Genomic DNA, 24,395 nt, shown 5'->3' with positions numbered 1-24,395 from the left:
TTTGATCTATATTCTTTTGATTGCTACTTATTTTAGTTGAAATAATTTATGAAATGTTAATTATTTTTATTTTAATTTCTTCATCTTTTAAGTTTTTTATTTTTTAGATTTGATCTCTATTATTTTGATTATTATTTATTTTATTTGAGATAATTTATGAAATTATATTTTTTTCAATTTTATTCTCATTTAACTTTTTAATTTGTAAGATTTGTTCCTTATTATTTTAATAAACTTGAAAAAAATAAAATATTAATAAGTTATTTTTCAGCTCATTTTTTAAATATAACCAAACACTGAAATTTTTTTTTCTAATTTTTTTTCTATTACATTACCAAATATCAGAAAATAATTTATTTTTCTGGAATTCTATTTCTTGAAATTTACTTTTCAAAAAAAAAAAAAATACTTTCCAGCAAACAACAAACAAAGAGAGAAAAAATCAATCTTAGGTAGCTTTCCTAATATGAGCAATCCAAATTTCTAAAGGACTTTGTTGTCCTTGCAAGAGACATGGGTTTTAAGACATTAAAATTGAACAACTGCTAGGAGTCATGAAATTTGAATCCCCCAACTGTTTCCATCAGCACACCAACAGTACTTCTGGAGCTGACACAAGAATCGCATGAACACTGTAGCTTTTGGGTTAGGAACGGTTTGCAAGCAAGCATGAGTTCGTTTGCTATGTATGTATATATAGAACATCTTCGAGACCAATTAATTCCAGTAAGAAAACATTCATTAATCAAGGAGATATCCCAGTTCAAAGATGGTGAAGATTTGCGGTGTCAAGGTTCTGCCCTTCCTGGTACTTGTGCTGATGTTGACAGTAGTGGCGGAGCACGGCCAAGCACATCCTTGTGGTAGCACTTTCTTCTCTGCACTCATTCAATTGATACCTTGCAGGGCAGCGGTTGCTCCGTTTAGTCCTATCCAACCAAGTGAGCTCTGCTGCAGTGCTGTGAAAGCTCTCGGCCAGCCTTGCTTGTGTACTCTTGTCAACGGCCCTCCAATTTCTGGTGTTGACCGGAACATGGCCTTGCAGCTTCCTGACAAGTGCTCAGCCAACTTTGAACCATGTAACTCTCTCTCTCAAAAAACTCGCGCAAGCACACACGCAGCCTCCCTGAGGTTTTTTTTTTCTGGTCACTTTAGGCCACCGGCCTGAAGGTTCTTTATTTTCAACCCTTCCAATTCAAGGTCATAAAATTATCAGCAAACTGGGCATCAAAATGGTCTCTGATGTTTTTTTTAACGATAAATTTTATCTTTTAGCATGCTGCATCATTTTAAGGTTCTTTCCTTTTATTTTATTAATTGATATCTGCTCTATTCTCCCCGCTTTCCTTTTCTTTCAATCCTGCAACTTATTTTGTCATTTTATGTGCAGGTGAAATGATGAAGAAGTAGAGCATCGAGCATGGGAGATTATTAGGAATAAGCGCGTGGAGAGCTCCCGGGGGGGCATTAGTTAGGACACCAGCAATGCTTTAGGCAATAAGAGAATAAATTTGAAGTTTATGTAATGAAACAAGTGGATTTTAGCATTTGATGTTTAATTTTCTTTCTTCTTCAACGTCAACAAGTTGTTTAGTTAATTTATCATGGCCTTTGAATATCGACTCTTACTTCTTGCTGTCAGGTCAATTTTCTTGCTTCGTTTCTATCCAAAAGCATTCTTTTCCTTTAACATGGTCCAATATCCTCTCATGTTTTGGCAACAAATCACTGCATGTCCTTCACGTTAAGAGATTGACAAGGAAATTTTGGTCGCTAAGAAAGATAACTTTAGTCGGGGAGAAGAAAACAAGAGCTTTATTGCCATTTTTCCTTTTGTTAGACAGGAGGTCCTCACGTACTATTTTCCCCTTCTCTAAAAATCCGAAATTAAACCCTAATTTCATTTCAAAAACAGAATATTTCTTTAACTGGATCCCCAACTTTTTGAATATTTCTCAAGTTGGTCCCTTTTAGTATTCATCATTTAATATTAATCAAGTCATCGAGTAGGTGGTTCAATAATAATAGTTTGAAACTAAAAGATTTGCTCTTCTTGTAATTTAAAGTTTAAATCATGTGGTTGCTAATATAATGTTCACTTAGAATTTATATGATCATTAACTTTAGAACTCGTAAAATTAGTCGAAATGTGTACAAGCTAGTTTGAAAACCCATATTAATAATAATAAAAAAAATATAAATTACATCTTAAACCCAATCTTACAAATAAAAAAATTTAATAGCCAATCAAATAACTAAAATATGGAATATTAAGATTTGAACTTGATGTCACCTCACCAATTAGACAAATGAGTTAAGCACTGATCCGATAAAAAAAATTATTGAATGTGGTGATTACGTTCCTACCACTTTACAGTTAATTATTTATACTTCATATGTAATAAAATATATTTATATTTTATAATATAGTATCAATGACCAAGTAGTTCAACATGATCCAACTAGATATAATAATATTGAATAGATGGGTTTAATATAAAAGGTTTGTTTGTTTTTGTATTTAAAAAATATTTTTTTTAAATAAATTTTATTTTTTAATTTTAAATTAATAATTTTTTGTTTTTTCAAAATATTTTAATATACTAATATCAAAATAATTTTTTAAAATTAAAAAAAAATATTATTTTAATATATTTTTAAATAAAAAATACTTTTAAAAATAATAATTGCCACACCGAAATATTCCCCCAGAAATCCTGATAATCATCATGCGTGAGGTTAGGTTTTTCCTTGTGTGAAGAACGGATATTATGAATTAACATTTGGTAGGTGGTACCATCACACGCAAGCATAAGACATGGTGTTTGGGAATGCTTCTGCGGCTGAGGTTTATAAAAAAGCAGCATTACACCTGTTTGGTTAACTACAAACCACAGGTTTATTTGGCGTGGGTCCCATTAGAAACTGCGTTTCAAATACAAAAAATGAAAAGCAATTATCTTTTGCTTTTCATGCGTTTCTGTTCTCTCTCATCACCGAAGATTTCCAATTGCTTCCCAAATGTTCTCTCGCAGACCCTCATCAATTTGCAATAAACTCTTCCCAACGGTAAAAAAAAACCCAAAAATATCACTGGTGTGTAGATCTACCAGTTTCCTTCATGCGGTTCTCTCTCTCACCACCAAACTTGCCCTAACCACCAACGCCAGACAAGCTTTTCTTCCCCTCTGTCCATTCAAACACAACCCGTCACCGATCCGTCCCTCCATTGTTACAATTGCAGAAAAAAAACAAGAGATTGGTCCCGAGAAAGGTCCACGAGCGAGATACCAGGTATTGTCCGTTCCCTTTGTCAATTTCTTTTATGTTTCTCAAAATCTAATTTCTGTAATGGGTTTTTCATTTTGCAGAACACAGCTGCAACACCGCTGCAACACCGTTGGGGTTCGCAGAAACGCAGAGACTGAGGTAAGTTCCTCCCTCATCTCCATCTTCTTTTTCGGTTTTTTAGATGAAAAATTTCATTACTGCTGCATGCTCGATTACAAATTTATGATTTGTAAATCTTTATAAAAGGGACACTAATGGCTTGCTGAAAAACCCAGCCCTTAAACCGCCGTGAACCTTCTCCAAAAACCCCCTCTATCTTCTGTGTTCTAAATGGCTTGCTGAAAAACCCAGCCCTTAAACCGCCGTGAACCTTCTCCAAAAACCCCCTCTATCTTCTGTGTTCTAATTATTGCATTGATTTAAACAATTCTTTGAATTTTTTTTTTCAATCTGGAGAGGCAAATGACGAATCTTTTGAATTGTTGAATGCTCAGACTCTTGGGTTCTTATGATTTATATGCTTGAATAGGAAGATCTGATGCTCTCTATCTTTCGGCTTTTATGTCTTCAAGTCTCAGCGTTCATTGGTTTTTTTTTTCAATATGGAGAGGCAAATGACGAATCTTTTTAATTGTTGTATGCTCAGACTCTTGGGTTCTTATGATTTATATGCTTGAAAAAAAACCGATCTGATGCTCTCTATCTTTCTGCTTTTATGTCTTCAAGTGCTTTCATTGTTTTTTTTAATTACTGTGCTGCCAGCCAATGATGCAGACCCTGATTTTCACTGAAAGCAGGGCTATCGATGTGCCTAAACTGTTGTTAATTCATGAACTTGGACGGTCTGAGGCTTGAATGGTTTTAGTTTTTTTTTTTTGTTTTCAAGATTTTGTTTTCTATCTTCTTGTTTGAAAGCTAAAAACTTGCTCTGGACTCTGTTTTGTGCATGATGAGAAACATAAAAATTAACAGTTATCCCTTGCTGATTCATCTGTGCTGATTAATATGACACAAAAACTGTAGAGTTCTTTACAAGCTTTTTTTTTTATATATAAATTGTTGTAATCCCATCAGTGGTCTGCTTAACCGGGAAAAAAAATTAATATTATGTGTGTTTGCTTGATTCCTTTACGTTAGCCAGCAGATTAGTTGTTTTGCTCCTCTCTTTTTCGCAAAAATTCCCATGTTATGCTGAACTTTATATTTACAGTATCTTTTTAAAGCTATTTTGAACAGAAATTTTTCGATCACCAAACGAGCTAGACTGAGGTAAGTTCCTGCCTTATCTCCATCTTCATTTTCTTTTGTTTTAGATGAAAAATTGCATGTCTGTGTACCTGCATGAACAATTACCGTGTGTTCGTCAATTGACAATTATCGTAATGAGTTCCTGTTACCATGTCGTGTAGGACTACTTTTATTTATAATTGTGCAGTCAAAATCAAAATTTTTTGTTTAGTTTTGTGTGTTTGCATGCTGCGAAAGAAAGCTGGGTTTCTTTGAATGTATAAATAAATTCTGTTCTGTTTGTTTTTTCCCTCTATTTTTGAAAAAATAACAGCATGCTGGCAATGAAGTTTTGCATGATCATTCAAATATTATGGCTGAAACTGAGTTTCTGAACAGTTGAAAATTTATGGGTTGCAATTACATATCATTACAAATTAACATTCTCATTCTCATTGACATACATGCACGGTTAATGTTTTTTGCCAAACACACAGCTTTTGTAAATGCTAAACATTGAGTGCTTTATTATTATATTAGTCCACGGTTTATTTATGTGCAGCAATTTAATTGATATCATTTTTATTCATTTCAAACTTTTGTTAAATGTTTTAAAAGATATCATGGAAGGTCTTGAATCTTCTGATAAGGCTGCTTGGACAAAGGAAATGTTGCATATATTTTGTGATATATGCATTAAGGCAATTGATATGGGAATGAGACCTAATACTCATTTCGATAAACCGGGGTGGAAATTTCTTATAACATCATTCAAAGAACAAACTGGGCATGCATTCACTAAAACACAATTGAAAAACAAATGGGATGGATGCAAAAAGGATTGGAGGATATGGAATAAGCTGGTTTCTGAAACCGGTGTTGGCTGGAATAGTGAATTAGGCACAATTGCAGCTAGTGATGAGTGGTGGAAACAAAAAATCCAGGTACATTCCTTGTCATCGGCACAATTTATTTTATTATTTTCAAATTCCAGCCCTAAAATTTTACTAGTCTTGATCCTTCATTACTTTATTTAATTTATATGCAGGAAATTAGAGGAGCCAAAAAATTCAGACATGTCGGTATTGAGCCGTCTTTAAAGAATAAATTTGACCGAATGTATTCCAACATTGTTGCAACTGGAGCGTTTGCATGGGCTCCTTCATCAGGTGTACCTGCTGGCAGTGGTGTTGATCCTGGTACAAGCAATGCCGACATTGCTGATGATGGTTTGGAAGAGGGCAGCGGTGATTCGGAGGAAGATGTGATTCCAGATTTTCAGACTGATATGGCTCGAATGGTTGGAGGGATACATATGTCTAGCAGCACCAATACAAAAAGCGGCGACAAAAGAAAAGAACGAGATCATTATGATGTGCGAGGTAGAAAGAAGAAAACATCTGGAATTGGTGTTAAGTTGTTGACAAGGTGCAATCATCTACTTGAGAGTATGTCGACTAAGAGTGATTCGACGTCTGTTAACATGGATCGCGAAGGCTGTAGTATTCCCGAGGTCATGGCTGAGCTGCACTCCATTCCTGGAGTTTCAGTTGACGATGATTTTCATGACTTCGCTACGGAGTATCTCAGTCTAAGAAGGAAAAGAGAAATGTGGTCCAGTATGGGCGATATGCAACAGAAGTTTCGATGGTTGCAGCGAATGTATGAACGAAGTAAACGTGCTTAGCTGACAAGGTATTATTAAAGTATCTTAACTGTTAATCAATTAAGTATGTTCAAGTGCTTACAATATTTATACATGTTTTGTTTTATTGTTGCAGAGTAATGGGATGCCGGTTTTTAAAAGAGTAGTTTCCATTTGCCGAAGTTTGTTCGAGGCAATGTATTTCCGGTAATTTATGTACTGTTATATTTATTAAACTGATTTACAGGATTTAACAGACTTGTATGAGAAATTGTTGGTTGTAATGTTGTATTTTATCAACAAATTACAATGTTCAATGGTTGACATTTTAATGGAATTGGTTGGTAATTTACCTTAACTGATTTGTTAACTTTATATTTGTAATGTTGTATTTTTGCCTTGGCTGTCTAGTGTTAGCTTGTGAGGTCTGAAACAGAGATTGACGTGTTGCATACTGTTTTTGCCTTGGCTGTCTAGTGTTAGCTTGTGAGGTCTGAAACATCTTTTGCAATTACTGTTTGTGTTTTTTTCATTGTTGCCGTGAGCTGTGATGGGAATAATGTTGTTGCTTTTTCTTCCTTTTCTGTGTTGCTGGTCTTCCTACTGGTTCAGTGACTTGCAATTGTTAGGAATGGGCAGCTACTGTTAGCATGTGAGGTCTGAAACAACATCTTTTGCAGTAATTGTTTGTGTTTTTTTCATGGTTGCCGTGAGCTGTGATGGGACTAATGTTGTTGCTTTTTCTTCCTTTTATGTGTTGCTTGTCTTCCTACTGGTTCAGTGACTTGTAATTGTTAGGAATGGGCAACTACTGTTAGCTTGTGAGGTCTGAAACAACATCTTTTGCAGTAATTGTTTGTGTTTTTTTCATGGTTGCCGTGAGCTGTGATGGGACTAATGTTGTTGCTTTTTCTTCCTTTTATGTGTTGCTTGTCTTCCTACTGGTTCAGTGACTTGTAATTGTTAGGAATGGGCAGCTACTGTTAGCTTGTGAGGTCTGAAACAACATCTTTTGCAGTAATTGTTTGTGTTTTTTTCATGGTTGCCGTGAGCTGTGATGGGACTAATGTTGTTGCTTTTTCTTCCTTTTCTGTGTTGCTTGTCTTCCTACTGGTTCAGTGAGTTTTAGCTTTGTTTTTTTTCTGTGTTGCTTGTCAGGATGGATCGTACATGCATGTGCTGTAAAAGATGATTAATGAGCTGTAAAAGATGATTTATATGCTACTTTTACAGCACATGCATACATGTGAATGTACTGATTTTGAAAGCTGAAAAATTGTAAAATATACGTAAAGAGGATTGAAATTTTTTATATAAAGAGGAATGTGTACATCATATTTTACAATGACATAGCTTTCTATAACAAGCTTCTAAAACCTTTCAATTGCACCAAATACAAGCAAGTTGAATACTTTTGTTTTGCTGGCTTTACAGGTATGGAAAAAAACTTATATTGCACCAACTCTATGATAGTATTTTTATTGAATGTTATTTAATTATTTAAATATTTTTATTAACAACATATAATTTTGTTTTTGTTTCCATGTAATTGAAGTTATGGATGATCCACGATTTAATAACATATTTAATGAAGATTTCGATGGTAATTATGATGATGTAATGAACCGGATTGTAGATCAAATTAATTATCCTAGTTGTGGAGTTAGTGGTGCTTCAGTTGATGGTGCCGGAGATGATAGTAATGGAAACGACTCCGACGACAGTAATGACGACGACGACGATGATGCCGACGACGACGATGATGCCGACGTTGACGGTGATAGTGATGATGACGATGCATTTATTATAAGGAGGCATTGTGATAGGAAAAAAATTAAATTTATGCACAGCTGGAGCTATAAATGCGTATTATATTAATTATATGTATAAAGAACCATGTATGGTTTCCTATAACACAGGGATGCGTTGGTTGATGGAAGTTTTAAGAGGTCATTGGAAACGAAGTGTTAACATGTTCAGGATGGATGCAACGACTTTGTTGAGTTTGTGCACCGACTTGGAAACGCACCATGGTTTAAAACCGTCAAGAAGAATGAGCGTTATTGAAAAGGTGGCAATGTTTCTATTTACAATAGCAGTTGGGGCGTCAAATAGACAAGTGCAGGAAAGATTCCAGCATTCAGGTGAAACTGTTAGTAGATGTTTTAAAGAAGTGCTTAAATCATTACGTTTGTTTGCTGTAGAAATCATAAAACCAGTAGATCCACAATTTACGAGCACACCAAGAGAAATTGCTATGAATCCAAGATTTATGCCACATTTCAAGGTAAGATTAATTTTTTTATATATATAATTAAGTAGTTTAATTAAGTTGTTCGGATGAGTATGAAATATATTATAAATGTTTATATGCGTACAATAAATGTTTTTTGTGGCATGTAGAATTGTGTCGGTGCAATTGATGGAACACATGTTCGTGCATGCGTACCAGCTGAAAATCAAATTCCATTTATTGGAAGAAAAGGTGTACCAACACAAAATGTAATGGCCGCTTGTAGTTTCGACATGCAATTCATGTTCGTGTGGGCAGGATGGGAAGGCAGTGCACACGATACTCGTATTTTTCTGGAGGCTATTGACAATAGCACTATCAACTTTCCAAAACCTCCAGAAGGTTGTGATTTTGACTAAATTGAAGATTGGGTAATTGAAGGAATATAATTATTTTTTTTAGTTTTGTTTAAAATTACAATGTTATTTTTTTTTCAGGAAAATACTATTTGGTTGATGCTGGATATCCAAACGAGTATGGATATTTGGGTCCCTACAAAGGCGAGAGGTATCACTTCCAAGAATTTAGACGTCGTGGACAACCAAGTGGTCGGAAAGAAGTGTTTAATCGTGCACACTCGTCACTACGTAACGTGATCGAACGTTCTTTTTGGGGTATGGAAACAGAGGTGGAAAATTTTGCAAAACATGCCTGCTTATCCATACAAAACACAAGTTGAGATTGTAGTTGCATCAATGGCACTACATAATTATATTAGAAGGAGATCGCAAGATGATGCAGTTTTTTTCTGAGTATGATCGCAACCCGAATTTGATTCCAGATGACTTTTTGCCTGATACTGTGCAGGCTTCGGCCGTTCAAGGGTCACAGAGGCCTTCACGTATGGATTTTGTACGCGATGGAATTGCCAATAGTTTGATGGAACAATAAAAGAGTACATTAATGTATAACGATTTTTCATTTTGTTATGTAATCATAATTACAAAACACCTATGTTTTGGAATTATATATATGTGTCTATATATGTCATTTTAATTAATTCCAATCAAATATAAAACACAAACCATATTAACAAAATACAAGAAATTTTTTTTTTTGAACCACAGTTTTTACCAAACACAAAATTGCTTTTTTTCAACCACAATTGTTGAACCACAGTTTTGTAACCAAACACCTAAAACTGCTTTTATTAAAACCACAACTTCAACCACAGTTTTTACCAAACACTAACTTTTTTTAAAATCAACCTCACAAAAAGTACTTTTTATGAAACTGCTTTTTACAAACCGCAACCACAAAAGCTACCACAATACCAAACACACAAAATATGCGCTAGCAAAGTTACTTTCTCTAGCGATGGCCTCGATTATTGACATGAATCGACATGAATAATTACATCTTCTTGCTCTTCTGCATAATCTTAACCATTCTCCCTCAGTTCATCTTCAAGAAACTCACCAAAGCAACAACCAACACCAAACCCCACCTTCCTCCACGCCCACCAGCTCTTCCAGTGATGGTCACCTCCACCTCTTCACTTCTGCCTTGTACAAATGTTTCTACAATCTCTCCTCCAAATTAATATGGTCCTCTCCTCTATCTCCGGCTGGGCCCTTCTCGTTGTCTTCTCGTATCATCAGCATCCATGGCAAAAGAGATCTTCAAGATCAATGATCTTGACTTTTCATCCCGCCCAACATTTGCTTTAAATTTGCTGATAAGTTACCTTATGGAACCTCAGGATTTATCACTGTACGTACTTTATGGTGATTACTGGAAATTCACGAAGAAGCTTTTTGTGACTGAACTGCTAGGACCATGGCAGCTTGAAAGGTCCTGTGGAGATAGACGTGAAGAGTTCACGCGGTTCATGCATAAATTGTTGAAGAAAGCCAGCAAAAATAATGAGGCTGCTGTTGATTTGGGTGCTGAGTAACCAGGCTTACAAACAATGTCACATGCAGCCTTGCAGGTTAATTATTTTTTTTCTTCTAATAGAATAGAATGGTGACATTCTACAGAACTCATCCAAGCCCTTAATCATTAGCCCAACCCTTGATAGAATTGAGCAGCTAGAAATAACAAGTTGATCTTTGCATTGCCAAGCTTTAGAGGTTGGTGAAGAAGGGTTAAGAGGTTTAATATGGCTATTAACATAACCGAGTTTGGACTTTCCACAAAGAGCAATTATCACGAGTCTCGACCAAGGAAGATCTTGAGCCCATTCAACAATACAGAACCCAAAATCGCATTTGTATTCATTTTATGTCATGCCCATAAATGCATTTTTATTCATTGCGCTCTTAATAACATCTTTAGCAAATAAAAATATAGATAAAGTTAAATAAAATCCATCTCTCAAATCGCATTCAATTTCATGCATACATTTATTTCAGTTTAAAGAGTGTTCTCTTGCTTTAGGATCACACCGTATTTATTCTCAAGCTGTGCGGCTTGAGCGGATTCTCTCATATTGTTAAGTGCCGAGAAATTTACATTTAGACAATGCTTAAATATTATTAGTGACTGTTTGGAATTAAATTAAACCTGTTTTTTTTATTATTAAAATTTGATTTTTTTTAATTTAAATATTTTTTATATTTTTTTTTATTTTAATATGTTTATGTCAAAAATAAATATTAAAAATATAAAATATTATTTTAATATATTTCCAAATAAAAAACACTTTAATAAACCACTTCTATTACATTTTTAAATATTCTTTTAGTATAATCTTATACAATGGCGAACGAATTACACTTGCAAAATGTGTGTTGCTTTAATAATAGAAGATATCCATATATCAATTTATATATTAGTTAAAATTATTTTTTTTTAAATGACATTAAAAATATAGTATACATCATATTTAGTAGAATACGTTTTCATGAGTGGTTGCTTAAAAAAGATCTTGCAATGTTATATAATCTTAAAAAAAGGAGCATCCCATCTGGAGCTAGGAGAACACGAATTTCGATAAGTAAACGGGTTTCAGGTCCATTAAAGAATATGACCAAGAGAAAAATAGTATATTTTCAGGCCATGTTTGTTTACCGAAAAGTAGTTTTTAGAAAATTATTTTTCAAATTTTCTTGTATTTCTTTGTCATTAGAAAAGTTGGTCAACGAAAAACACTTTATGGTCAACGGAAAACACTTTCCAGTCAATTGCAGTCAAAGAAAAATTTAACTTGGTTTTCAGGAAAGTATTTTCCCTTTAGCCGTGTTTGTTTTCCGGAAAGTGGTTTCCAGAAAATCACTTTCCAAACTTTCTTGTACTTGTTTGCCAGTAGCAAAGTTGGTCAATAGAAAACATTTTCTAGTAAAAGAAAAATTTGGCTTGGTTTTCAGGAAAGTGATTTGGGGGGAAAACACTTTCCGGAAGTTGTGAAAAATTTAGAAATGTCATTATTTACTGATTATATCAAATTTGATCCTCAAACTTTTGATTGCTATATATATTTTGTTTTGAATATTTATTTTTCAATTTCATCTCTTAAAATTTTATTTTTATATTAACTTTGGTCCTTATTTTTATAATTGCTATTTGCTTTTTCCTTATCATATTTTTATTGAAATTTTTTATCTATCAAATTTGGTCCTCATTCTTTTGATTGTTACTTATTTTATTTGAAATAATTTATGAAATGTTTATTATTATTATTTTAATTTCTTCATCTTTCAATTTTTTTTTTAATTTTTTAGATTTGATCTCTATTATTTTGATTATTATTTATTTTATTTGAGATAATTTATGAAATTATATATTTTTTTCAATTTCATTCTCATTCAACTTTTTAATTTGTAAGATTTGTTCCTCATTATTTTAATAAACTTGAGAAAAATAAAATATTAATAAGTTATTTTCCAGCTCATTTTCCATGACATAACCAAACACTAGAAAGTATTTTCCAACTCATTTTTCATTACACTACCAAACATCGGAAAATACTTTCTTGAAATTCATTTTCAAAAAAAAAACTACTTTCCAGCAAACAAACGGAGCCTCAGTTTTATTCCAAGTTGGGCTAGAAGGAGAATTCCCTCTTAGCCCAATGATGGCATTTGAATGAATGACTGAAACCTGCTGCCATTCTAGAGTGTGCTTGTTTGGCACTTTTGATACTTTTTTTTGGGGTTATAGGTTAAAAAAACAATTAAGAAAAATATTTGTAACAATAGTTTTAAAAAATAAAATTTTAAAAGTATGTATTTAGTTATAATTGTTATGAGATTAATTTTTACATGTAAAATAAAATAAAAAAAGGATTTTATCAATGAAAAAAAATTATTATTTTAATTTTTTAAAAATTAAAGTTTATTTGGAGCTCAATGCAAAATGAAAAAAAAACTATTTACTTATCCAAACAATTTTTTCTCAATAATTAGATAAAAAAAAGCTATTATAATACCAAATTATCTCAAACAGTCATAGTCACTATGATCTTTTATTATTTCTTTTCTCTCTTGATAAATCCCTTTCATTAGCTTTTATATTGCAACTACCACTATGTTATAAAACTCCAATAAGATGCATGGTCGGTTATTGGAATATTCAAAATATAATTTTGTTTTTATTATCACAAACAAAATAAATTTGTAGTATGATTGTGAAGAACAGGTCAAACCCAAGAAAAATTTCATTTAATCTTCCTACAAATATACTAAAATAAAAAAGAACGGGGGATTTAAATAAAAAATTAAAGAAACAAAATTTTAAAAATAAAAATAATAAATTAATATGTCGTTAACTTAATTCAATAATCCACACATCCATTCCGTTGATCATCAAAGTAAAATAATATTCTTTCAAGTCAAGCAAATAAATTTGATATCCCTCAAAACTAAGGGAAATCAATGAGATTACGAGTAAATTAATTAGACAAAGCTCTCTAATAAATTTCTTACCATCAAACAAATTTAATATTGAAAGCAATTCTTATTCACTCGGCAGTAGTCTCGGGAGTAAAATCTATGAAATTATTTTAAACAAATGTTCAAAAGCTTGATAATTTAACTTAGTTTATTCTTCCCTAATAACTCAAGACGAGAGTTGTAGCAATCAAATGAATTCTTTTGCTTCTTACTCTAATCCCTAACAACAATTATGGTTTAAAAGAAACTAGAAAGTATACATGCTATCTCAAAACAATTCAATAAGCTTGAATAACAATCAATATCATAATTCTAAATAAGAAAAAATAAATACTTGAATATGAAAGAATTATAAAACTAACGTTCTCACAACTTGCTAATGAAGATGGTGTGTATTCCTCTTGAACTGAAATTAGAAATTAGTTCATGATTGTTGGAAAATTGACAAAAATAGAGAAGAAAAGAATGTTGTAGAGTTCTTGTTTCAGCTGTGTTCTGCTCTATTTATTCTCTCCCTTGAATGATGAATTTCTTCAGAATTCTTAGGCTAATTAAAAGTCCTTAAGCTATTTAATTCCTTCATTCTTTATCTAGTCCTTAAGGTTGGTTAAATCCTTTAGAATTTATGTTTAAAATGGACTCTACTACTGTCACAACTTTACTGTAATTCCAACTCTGCTGCAACTTAGACTTTGTTTTTGACTTGGTTTCTTGCAATATCTGACTTTCTTAACTATATTCTTTCATTCATGGCATGTTAGAGGCTTGATCTGCATCTTTATTGGGTCTCAAGACCTATCGTTTCTATGTCAGACTCTCATCTATAGTGGGATGCTCGACACCGTTAGTTTTCTCATCAAATCAGGACACCAATCTCGTCCTTCAGATTGTGTCTGAATTTTCACCTTCAAAATGATTTTATCTGACCTAGAATCCTTCATAAAAGTTGTAGTCCTGGATGTGTAGATGAGTTTGAAGTTTTGAATAACATGATTTTGATTTCCAAGGATCAAGATATGCCTATTTGAATTTATAATGTGTAAGTAGAGAATGCTGCTACAAATACTATTTTGATTCGATTTTGCAGGTCTGATTAGAGGTTCAAACGAACTTGGATTTTGGCCCATAATACCTTCCTAGAAAGCTTGATATGTGTACTTTAACTTTGATTCAACCCATATTCATATTATGAAATTATAACTCGGTGAAAAACCTATCACAAGAAGTAAGGTCTGAAATATAAACTGTAGTAATTCTTATCTTTTAGCCACTCATTCACAACATTTCTTAAACATGTCAAATTCATAAAAATAACTTTCAATAAGTTCAAATAATCTTAAAATACATTAAAAAGCACAATGTAAAAGAAATAAAAACATATGTATATTTTGCACTTATCAATGCAATCAGCACTAGGTTTTTAGGTTTTTTGCCTAGTAATTTGCCTATAAATTATATTTTGAGGCTTTATTTAACAATTTTAAGCTATTGAATTAAAAAAATTCCTGAAATAGATATTTACTTGATATGTTTTTTATACTTTGTTAAAAAAAATGCCAAGTTAAAAAAATTCAAGTCCCGAGTTATATCTTCAAATGAAAATTTAAATAATATTTTAAAAAAACAACAAAAAAATTGATAAAAAACATCAAAAAAAAAAGTCTACTTAAAAAAAAGAGAAAAACAACAAGAAAACTCAGACAAAACTCCTAAACCTGGTCTAATTTTAAAAAACTTGTAACTCGTTGAATCATGGATCCAAGTTCAATCAAGCAAACAACGATTTATGATTGGACAACCTCGCATGCGTCGTCCGAACAATACAAGGGCCTCCACATGCTCGCGTATGCCGCACAAATGCTAACAATTTTTTTTAAATTATATTTAATAAATATAATTTACAATAATATTCCTGAGTATCCTTGAAAATTACCATAAAAACAATGTAAGATGACAAAAAAAACTCTTGGATGAAAGTTCATTTGGTTTTGTCTTTAATAGCATCAACGTAATTAAACTGTTCTAAAAATTAAAAATACAAAAATATCTATGAGTAGTAGATATTATATTATTTTATTCTAGGGTTAAATTGATAATTTTATCATACAAAATATAACAAAATTATCAAACTAACCCATATAATTAAAAAAAAACAATTATATTATAATAAAAGACAATTTTACTCCGGAGCTTATTGCATTTTCCTTTTTTTCCATGATAAAAATCATAAATATAGCAGTAACTTTCTTAGTGGATTTCTTTTTTTAATTATTATTATCATTATTTAATGTGAATCAATGAAAGTCTGACGTGACAAAAACATAAAGAATTATGACAGAGTTTACCCTGCGCTCCCAGCTTACGCGGTCTTAAATTAATTCTGAATATAAATATTTTTTATTCCCGTCAAATTGCTGATTTTGCCGTTAAATATGATTACCTTTTACTAAATAATGTTGAACGTGGACATTGAATACGTGTTTGGTGTTGAGTTTTAATTATATTTTTTAAAGAATTTTTTTTATTTAAATTAATTTTTTATATTATTTAAATGGTTTTGATGTGCTAATAATAAAAATAAATTAAAAAATAAAAATATATCATTTTAATATATTTTCAAAAAACAATACTTAAAAAAAACAACCTCCATTATACTAAAAAAAAAAAAAAAAAAAACAGATCGATTTTCCTTGCTATAATTCATAGAAATATAAGATAACCATATCGTGCTTCTGTGTCCATTTCTCAGATTAAACATGTGCTTGCATGTGTTCAAAGAGAATATTATATAATAAATTTTATCACCCAACAGCTCATTTCTTTCCACGAGCCCTAAAAAAAAAAAAAAAAATGCAAGGCGGTGAACAAAAAATGGCGGCGAGTCTTTTGATTTGGAGCAGGCAAGGTTTAATCTAAAAATTACTTGGATAATAGCGATGATTATATTGGTTAAGATTTTTTTAAAAAAATATATTTATCAATTATATTTACAACATAAAAATTATCTTCATTTAATGAAAAACTTCAAATACAAAACCAAGATTTCCCGATACTTATTTATCAAACATGCATAACAAATAATAAAAAAAATACTTTTTAAATATTTTATTCATAAATTTTTTCAAAATTATCATTTAATATGCGATAAAAAAAATAAAATAAAATTCAAGGGGTTGACCTGGAACAAATTTCCATCCACGGCATTCCAAAAAGTCCACGAAAAACGTATACCAAAGGGTACTGACATAGGTTTTCTTTAGATGATACAGTCAAAACGAAAAAAAAGAAAGAAAGAAGGCCTGGCGGCATTAATTAAGGACTTTCAACTTTCAGCAGTGGAGCAGTTCAGTTACCTAGAATGTGCGTGGATGATGAAGGACAATAATTGTAACGTTAAGCTTACATTGCGATAATTATTTATTGGAATCTTTTCTACTCTACCCATGAGAGGATCAGCTAAACAAAGCTACATCCTTGATACAGTTTACCACGTATACAGTTTCCATTCATCTTAGATGTTAATTAGATTTGTGATTACACAGCACCCCCATATGCCAAATAATTTTTTTATTTGGAAAAAAAGATATTTGAATGAATCTTATAATTCTAGGAGTGTAGCTTAATTGATCAGGTTCTGGGTTTACTTCATAAAGTCACTAGAGGCTTTCATGTGGTCATTAACTTCAGGGCTTGTGGGATTAGTTGAGACACGCACAAATTGACCCGAGTTTTCAGTTGAATGACCTGAGTTTCTCAGCAAACAACTAGACTCGTTAAATTTTGATAAAACTAACAACTTCATGAGGTAAATTCAAATTTTATTTTGAGAGGGATAGATTAATACCTTGGATAATCCCCTAGAAAAACGAAAGGGAATTGCCAAACTTAGATAGACGGCAACCCAAAAAAAGAAAGGAAAGGAAGGGGGAATATGTGCATGATTATTTTTAAAGCTAACCAATGAAAATCTTGAAGCCTTCTATTCTATTGGACAACCTTTCATCCAACAAATCCTTAAGATCGTGTTTGATTAGTGTTCTATCTGTTATCATGCGCACATGTTTGATTAGTGTTCTATCGTCGACCAGCTCTGGCTTTACTATAATAATTAAAGCCAGGGCTGGTCTATGATGAGGTATATATATTTATAGTTTTACGGTAACCAACTGAGAATAATACCACCTCTTAAACCGCTGAAAGTCAAATTCCGCGTTCAAAATTGACTATAATGTCCCAATCCAAATAAAAAGGATCTGACTATTTCCATTTTAAAAAACAAAAACTATATACAGTAGTCTGGATGATCATCAAAATGCTGTCGGAAGAAAATATAATCGACTAGAAGAACAAAACAAAACTTCTTTTGTTTGCAATTCAAAGGAGATTTACTTTTTTTTCGACTTTAAAGTATTTTTAAATAAAAAATATTTTAAAGAGTAATTGATATTATACTTGTAAAAACCAATGTTTTCTATTTTTACTGGTTTCTTTTGATGTAATTGCTCATTATTTTGTGGCTGCAGCATGTTTATCGTCCCCTCGAAATTAAAACATGTTACCATGGAGAAAATAAGCACCACTCTTTCTTCATGGAAACAATCATACATGAGAAACTTAAACCTTTGTTTCAAACGAAATTTAAAAAAGAACTAGTTTATATGACCTGCGCTATACCGCGAGTTTTTTTTTTGTATAAAAAATATCAAAAAAAAGTTAAGATTTAAAAGTATTAGGTCTTTTTGCAAAGCTATACCCAAGAGTCTTGGGTTTGGCTTCAATGACTGACATAATAGTAATATTTATAATATTAATAATAACATTAAACTTGCATGATCCAGGTTTAAGTGAGTTTGGCTGCAATACCAGACCCAATAGCCTTGGATGTAGGTCTGGCTGCAAAGTCATGTAATAAAATGTGATAATTAAATAGATTAATTAAAAAGAAAAAAACAAAGAAAAAAACCAATAGAAAGAAAAAAACTAATGAGAAAAAAGAAAAAAAAATCTGAATCAACTGGGTTAACTTGTCAAATTAGGTTAACCCGTTAAACTTGGGATTCGTGTCATGAAAGTGTGATAACTAAATAGAAAAAAGATTTAATATTAATGAACTATTTTTTTTTAAAAAAGATTAATTAAAAAGAAAAAAGCAAAGAGAAAAATACCTACAGGAAGGAAAAAACTAATAAAAAAAAGAAAAAAAAATCTAAATCAACTGGGTTAAACTATCAAACCTGAGATTCGTGTCATGAAAACCTGATAATTAAACAGAAAAAATTTAATATTAAGAAACTATAGAAAAAAAAAAACTAAAGGAATAAGCTTTTTCACGTGGATTGCACCGTGCTATTCACAGTAAAAGACTTAAAAAGAAAAAGAAAAAGGAAAAAAAAAAAAAGGCATACGCCACAGGTTATTATTATTATTTTTTTTTGCATAAAAAATATAAAAAAGGCTAAAGATCTAAGAGTGTTAGGTTTATCTGTAAAGATATACCCAAAAACCTTGGATCTAGCTGCAACGCTTGACCCAAAAATACTATTTATAATATTAATAATAATGTTAAACTTACATGACTTAAATTTAAGCGAGCCTGGCTGTAACACCGGACCCAAGAGCATTTGATGTGGGCCTGGCTATAAAGTCGTGTCATAAAAGTGTGATAATTAAATAGATTAATTAAAAAAAAAAAAACCAACAATAAGAAAAAAACTAATGAAGAAAAAAAAATTGAATTAATTGGGTTAACCCGTCAAACCTGAGATTTGCGTCATAAAAGTTTGATAACTAAATAGAAAAAAAAATTGATGGGTTTACCAAGAATTAACCTGTCAAACCAAGTTAACCTGTCAAGCCTGGGATACATGTCATAAAAATTTGATAATTAAATATAAAGAAATTTAACATTAACAAACTAAACTAAATGAAAAAAATAATTAATTAAAAAGAAAAAAAATCCGGGTTAACTCATCAAATCATGTTAATTCATCAAACTCGAGATCCATATTATGAAAGTCTAATAAATTATATATAAAAAATTAATATTAACAAACTAAATCAAATAAAAAAAATTCATTAAAAAAAAAGTAAAAAAGGATAGTTTAGCGTTTCATTTACCTTTTTAGTATATGTTATAATATAATTATAATTATAATATAATAATAATAATAATATAATATATTAAAAATAAAAAAAGTTAAAGGGATGGATAAAAACTACAGTAATTTTCCACGTTTTTTAGAGTATTGATTAATTTGAAAGTGGCCCATCAGCTAATTTATCCACTCAGCATTCAGTTCCTTTCCTTGAAGTTGAAAGCCACACTCAAGATTCTGGCCATGTATATTCCAAATACAAACATCGAATATATGAAGTTTGAAAAGTACTATTGCTTCTTGTTGCTAAAGCAAATAAGAAGAGACCTTTTATGGCCTCCAAAGGACATTTTCTTTTTCAGTCGGAAAATCCCTCAAATGTGCACTTCGAATTAGTTTCATAGTTTTAGAACATTACAGGATTAATGTCGCATTAGTTCATGATTATGTGTTTTCTTGTTGTGTTTTCTCATCATATCTTCAATAATAAATAAATAAATAAGTTTTCTAAAAAAAAAAAAAAGTGAATTTGAACCTGTGAGTTAATAAAGGGTGTCTTACAATACCTTTTTGATTTAATTTTTCCATGAGACAGTCATCCGTTATCCCATCAACGAATTTTCCTATGAGATGATAACATTGTTTTTATAAAAATATAATAAAAATATGTAGCATGATCTTTGTATTACATCTGGTTACTATTTATTTTTATTTTTTTTCTTTACGTACTTTACTTTATTTTTCTTACTTTTTTTATGTTTTTTTTTATTTTAGATAGAATGCATGCCAAGTTTTTCATCGAACGTATGCATTGACTAATACAAAGCCCCTACTCATTCAAACTCGATTTCAACAAATTCATATTGATGACTTCTCTCTTTTTATAAAAAAAAAAAAAAAAAAATTCCTCAGAAAATGATTCCCTGAAATGAAATCTAGTGAGAGGTTAGTTATAAATGCATAACAACTCTAGTTCAGAACGATATACTCACCATTTGCTAGCCAGCTTTCTCTAGTCAAATGGCTGCCATGACTGCCATTCAATATGTCATTGCCCTCTTTGTCCTCTGGTTTATCACCGTCTTTCTTCAATACATTTTCAAGAGACCCGGCAAGAAACCTGCCGGTTATTGCCCCCCTCCAAGCCCACCAACACTTCCTTTGATCGGTCACCTCCATTTACTAACCCCAGTAGCATACAAAGGCTTCCACGCTCTCAACAACAAATATGGCCCTCTCCTCTATCTCCGTCTGGCCACGTATCCTGCTGTTCTTGTCTCATCAGCTCCTGTGGCCACTGAGATCTTCAAGGCACAGGATGTCCATTTTGCCTCTAGAATAAAATCCCCCTTTGAGGATAATTTACTATTTGGAAGCTCAACAAGCTTTTTCAATGCCCCATACGGGGATTACTGGAAATTCATGAAGAAGATTTGCATGACAGAATTGTTGGGGAGCAGCCAGATGAAGAAGTTAAAGAATGTTAGACATGAAGAAGTTGTGAGATTTTTGTCTAAAATGTCGGAGATAGGTCAAAAAAATGATGTTGCAGATTTGAGTGCTGAGGTATTAACACTAGCAAACAATGCTACTTGCAGGATGATCATGAGTGCTAGGTGTTCGGGGGAAGATAATCAGGCTGATCAGTGTAGAGGGCTGGTGAGTGAATCCTTTGATCTGGCTGCAAAGCTTGCTGTATGTAACTTGTTTGGTCCCTTGAAAAGGATAGGTATTTGGTTCTTAAGAAAGAAAATTGCTGCTGTGCCCAAAAGGTATGATGAATTGTTTGAGAACATCCTGGTAGAGCATGAGGAAAAAGCAAAGAGAGGAGGTCCACACATGGAGAATAAAGACTTGATGGATATTCTCTTGGAAGTTTATCATGATAAAAATGCTGAAATGAGGATAACCAGGAAGCAAATGAAGACTTTCTTTCTGGTAATTATTCTCTCATCCATTTCCCTTCTTCATTAATTTACAAATCTTTCTTGTAATTATACATGTTGGGATGCGTTGTCAAGAATAAACTGTCTTAATAAATATCCCTTTCAATTCTTTTCTCAGGATCTTTTCACTGGAGGTACGAGTACTACAGCAGATGCCATACTATGGATCTTAGGGGAGCTTGTCAACCATCCTGCATCATTCAAGAAGCTGAGAGAGGAGATAGATTCAGTTGTCGGGACAGAGAGACTTGCAGATGAAGCAGATATCCCAAATCTGCCTTATTTTCAAGCATGTGTGAAGGAGGCAATGAGACTACATCCACCAGTGCCTTTATTTGATAGGGTATGCCGTGAAGATTGCAAACTTGCAGGACATGACATCCCCAAAGGAATTACAATGATAATGAATGCATACTCTATCATGAGGGATCCAAAGATATGGGATAACCCCGACGACTTCATTCCAGAGAGGTTCTTGACAGAACATGACAGCACCAAGGGGCAAAACCTGCAGATTTACGTCCCTTTTGGCGGGGGAAGGAGAATGTGCCCTGGGACTAACATGTCCTCAAGTTTGATCAATAGCAGTGTTTCAGCTATGGTTCAATGTTTTGATTGGAAGGTGGTCGGAGGAGATGGCCCAGATGGATCAAAAGTTAACATGGACACTAAAGCAGGTGTGACTATGAGCTTGGAGAAACCATTCATGTCCACTCCTGTTCTCCACCGCAATTTATTTTCTGCCTGAATCCCTAAAGAAGAATCTCTCAATTTATGCATTAATTTGTTCTTCCTATCTATATACGTTGGCTTATCTAATTCTAGCTAGCGATCTACTCTCAAAACAAATCACACTTCTCGGTGGCAAGCAATGGATGCTTCTGTCGTGTTTTTTTTTCCCCTTGTTTTTCATACAAATCACACTTCTCGGTGACAAGCAATGCATGCTTCTGTCGTTTTTTTTTTTACCCTTGTTTTTCATAAGTAGTTAGGACAGGAACCAAAAGCTGTCCTCTATCCATTGCTTTATGAGATGTGATCGTTTTGTCCATACATTTGTTAAATAATGTGCTACTTGCACGTGTACACTTCAATTATACAGTGAAAATAATAGTATTGGAACGTTGCTCCAGATGATGACTATTTGGCACGTTGATGGATGATTTCTATCATTTTTTTCTATAATTGTTTTATCTGGTAATTTCACACCATCTACGATGACGGATCAAGTCAATAAAATTGCCGTACCTTATTAAATTTATCTACATTATTTTTGTGATTGATATGTTATTAATTATTCCATCTCATTTTTTTTATACTAAATATGAAAAAAAATCATTTTTAAACATAACCAATAAAATTGATGGTTTGGGTGAATTTAATAATTTATTTTAGATGGTGAACAAAGTTCATCTAATGTTGAGATTATAAAACTATATTAAATTAAAATTCATATGAGAAATTTGGACAACCCTACCCACACTATAGGCATTTTTGACATAATATTTAGAATTCCAAAAATTATTCATATGTAATTTTCATCTATAGAATCCAAAAATTTTAACGATCACTTTTAATTATCATTTCTTCATTTTCATTTATCAACTTTTATTTTAATTAGATTATGAAGAAATACCATTCAGTTTTCAAATATATATAATGATTTTTTTTTTCCAAATAAATTGAAGTTATTCATTTCACATTGCACTACCAGAAGATTTTAAAATACTGACGGTATATTCTATCAATACAAACACAATAATTCTATTGGTGTAAAAATCATCGATGGATTTATTGATAAAAACATGTTCTTAGGAAAATATCTCATTGTTGATATTATATCTATTTATAATTTCATCAATGATTTTTATATCAATGGTTATAACTACAAAATTTTTGTTGTTGGTCCTTAAAAAAGGGTCAACCGATATCTGTTGTCAAATTTGTTGGTGAATATTATTGACAAAATTTCGATGAATAGTTCTGTCAGCAATCGGTCTGTCTCATGGATAGTTTTGTTAATAGAACATCGATGACATATTTTTTCAATGATTCTGTCATAGTGGATCACCTAGAGAGGGAAATAATACCTCATCTCATACATACATAGAGGGGCGGTGATTTCAAAAAGAGAGGTTCTCAGGGTCAATTTACTGATATGCTTATTAGGGAGGGACATCTGGGCAATGTACTCGCCAGGTTGTTGGCAAGCTACGATTTTAACATCTGTAGTACATATGTTGTTGGGTATGTCATCCATAAGGATTTGAAGCAACCTCCCTTTTTTTTGAGGGCCTTTGGTAGAGACATAGAGATGACTCTTATAGGATCCCCTCTCTTGAGCACCCTTAGTAGGAAAAGTGGATAGGTCTCTACACAAGGATCTTATTTCTTTTCCACTAAAGGACAACACCAGTATGACATCCTTCTGAACCCTATGGTGTAATCTGAGGGACCCATATCCCTTGTTGCTCTTTTCATGTTCTAGCCGAAACTTGAACTCTTAATTAAGAACTAGAGCACTTTTCTTTCTTGAACTAGGCCTGATGTTTTTAGGCTCTATTGATTCTTACTGAAAAAGAAAGATCTTTTAAAAACTTTTTATTTCATCACATATCCTGAGAAGGATATTTAAGTGCTACATTAAGTGTTGGCTATCATTTCTTTCCCTAAAAAAAAAACCCTTCTACCCGTTGAAAGAAGCCATATGGACTTGAGGATCCTAACGATGGTGCCGAAGGGACACATAAAGATTTTATGGGAAAGATAAAAAAAGGGTCATAACTGTTATGGAGTAGAGGTTTTTTCAATTGTTCACGTATAATACCAAAGATTTAGCGAGCTATTAATGTATCAATATTTATTGCTTTTTGTTTATTTGTTTAAAACTACTCTCCAAATGACTAACCATAGGAAGGTTAAGACCCATCATCCCTGGGTTAAGCCAAGCATTGAGCCCTAGACGCTTGTGGCATGATGAGTTGCCAGACCATCATTCCTACGCTTAGCCAAGGTGTTGAACCTAGATGCCTGTGGGTTTGACGAATTGCCAAACTCATGTTT

The 24,395-nt window shown here is 32.2% G+C and overlaps 3 protein-coding genes, 2 non-coding genes and 2 pseudogenes across 5 annotated transcripts; all 7 read left to right on the top strand.

Moving 5' to 3' along the window:
• Positions 1-769: 769 nt before the first annotated feature.
• LOC118047109 (uncharacterized) lies at positions 770-4,146 on the top strand. Its single transcript, XM_073407160.1, has 3 exons — positions 770-1,131; positions 3,372-3,429; positions 4,066-4,146. The coding sequence occupies exons 1-3, from the start codon at positions 770-772 to the stop codon at positions 4,144-4,146; spliced, it is 501 nt and encodes a 166-aa protein (XP_073263261.1).
• Positions 3,761-3,833, top strand: LOC118047139 (small nucleolar RNA snoR64a; annotated as a pseudogene).
• LOC118047134 (small nucleolar RNA snoR64a) lies at positions 3,913-3,987 on the top strand. The gene has a single exon (XR_004687283.1). It is a non-coding gene; the product is annotated as a small nucleolar RNA snoR64a (small nucleolar RNA).
• LOC118047136 (small nucleolar RNA snoR20a) lies at positions 4,053-4,142 on the top strand. Its single transcript, XR_004687285.1, has one exon. It is a non-coding gene; the product is annotated as a small nucleolar RNA snoR20a (small nucleolar RNA).
• An 83-nt stretch (positions 4,147-4,229) lies between the features above and the next one.
• LOC118047138 (small nucleolar RNA R38) lies at positions 4,230-4,307 on the top strand (annotated as a pseudogene).
• An 834-nt stretch (positions 4,308-5,141) lies between these two features.
• On the top strand, positions 5,142-6,205 carry LOC118047094 (uncharacterized). Its single transcript, XM_035056282.2, has 2 exons — positions 5,142-5,462; positions 5,567-6,205. Exons 1-2 carry the CDS (start codon positions 5,142-5,144, stop codon positions 6,203-6,205), a joined length of 960 nt encoding a protein of 319 aa, XP_034912173.1.
• A 14,158-nt stretch (positions 6,206-20,363) lies between these two features.
• LOC118047125 (cytochrome P450 705A5) lies at positions 20,364-22,464 on the top strand. Its single transcript, XM_035056322.2, has 2 exons — positions 20,364-21,324; positions 21,451-22,464. Exons 1-2 carry the CDS (start codon positions 20,407-20,409, stop codon positions 22,078-22,080), a joined length of 1,548 nt encoding a protein of 515 aa, XP_034912213.1. The 5' UTR covers positions 20,364-20,406; the 3' UTR covers positions 22,081-22,464.
• The last annotated feature ends 1,931 nt before the right edge of the window (positions 22,465-24,395 follow it).

Source organism: Populus alba, chromosome 1, assembly GCF_005239225.2.
Source record: "Populus alba chromosome 1, ASM523922v2, whole genome shotgun sequence".
Taxonomy (NCBI): domain Eukaryota; kingdom Viridiplantae; phylum Streptophyta; class Magnoliopsida; order Malpighiales; family Salicaceae; genus Populus; species Populus alba.
The sequence above is the reverse complement of the archived record's forward strand: the minus strand, read 5'-3'. Positions and strand labels throughout refer to the sequence as shown.

Bases quoted from the DNA above. Each gene is read 5' to 3' on its own strand.
- LOC118047094 (XM_035056282.2), top strand. From the start codon at position 5,142: ATGGAAGGTCTTGAATCTTCTGATAAGGCTGCTTGGACAAAGGAAATG. The intron at 5,463-5,566 runs GTACATTCCTTG...ATTTATATGCAG, and splicing joins GGTGGAAACAAAAAATCCAG to GAAATTAGAGGAGCCAAAAA.
- LOC118047109 (XM_073407160.1), top strand. From the start codon at position 770: ATGGTGAAGATTTGCGGTGTCAAGGTTCTGCCCTTCCTGGTACTTGTG. The intron at 1,132-3,371 runs GTTTTTTTTTTC...TTCATTTTGCAG, and splicing joins ACACACGCAGCCTCCCTGAG to AACACAGCTGCAACACCGCT. The intron at 3,430-4,065 runs GTAAGTTCCTCC...CCAATGATGCAG, and splicing joins GCAGAAACGCAGAGACTGAG to ACCCTGATTTTCACTGAAAG.
- LOC118047125 (XM_035056322.2), top strand. From the start codon at position 20,407: ATGGCTGCCATGACTGCCATTCAATATGTCATTGCCCTCTTTGTCCTC. The intron at 21,325-21,450 runs GTAATTATTCTC...TTCTTTTCTCAG, and splicing joins AAATGAAGACTTTCTTTCTG to GATCTTTTCACTGGAGGTAC.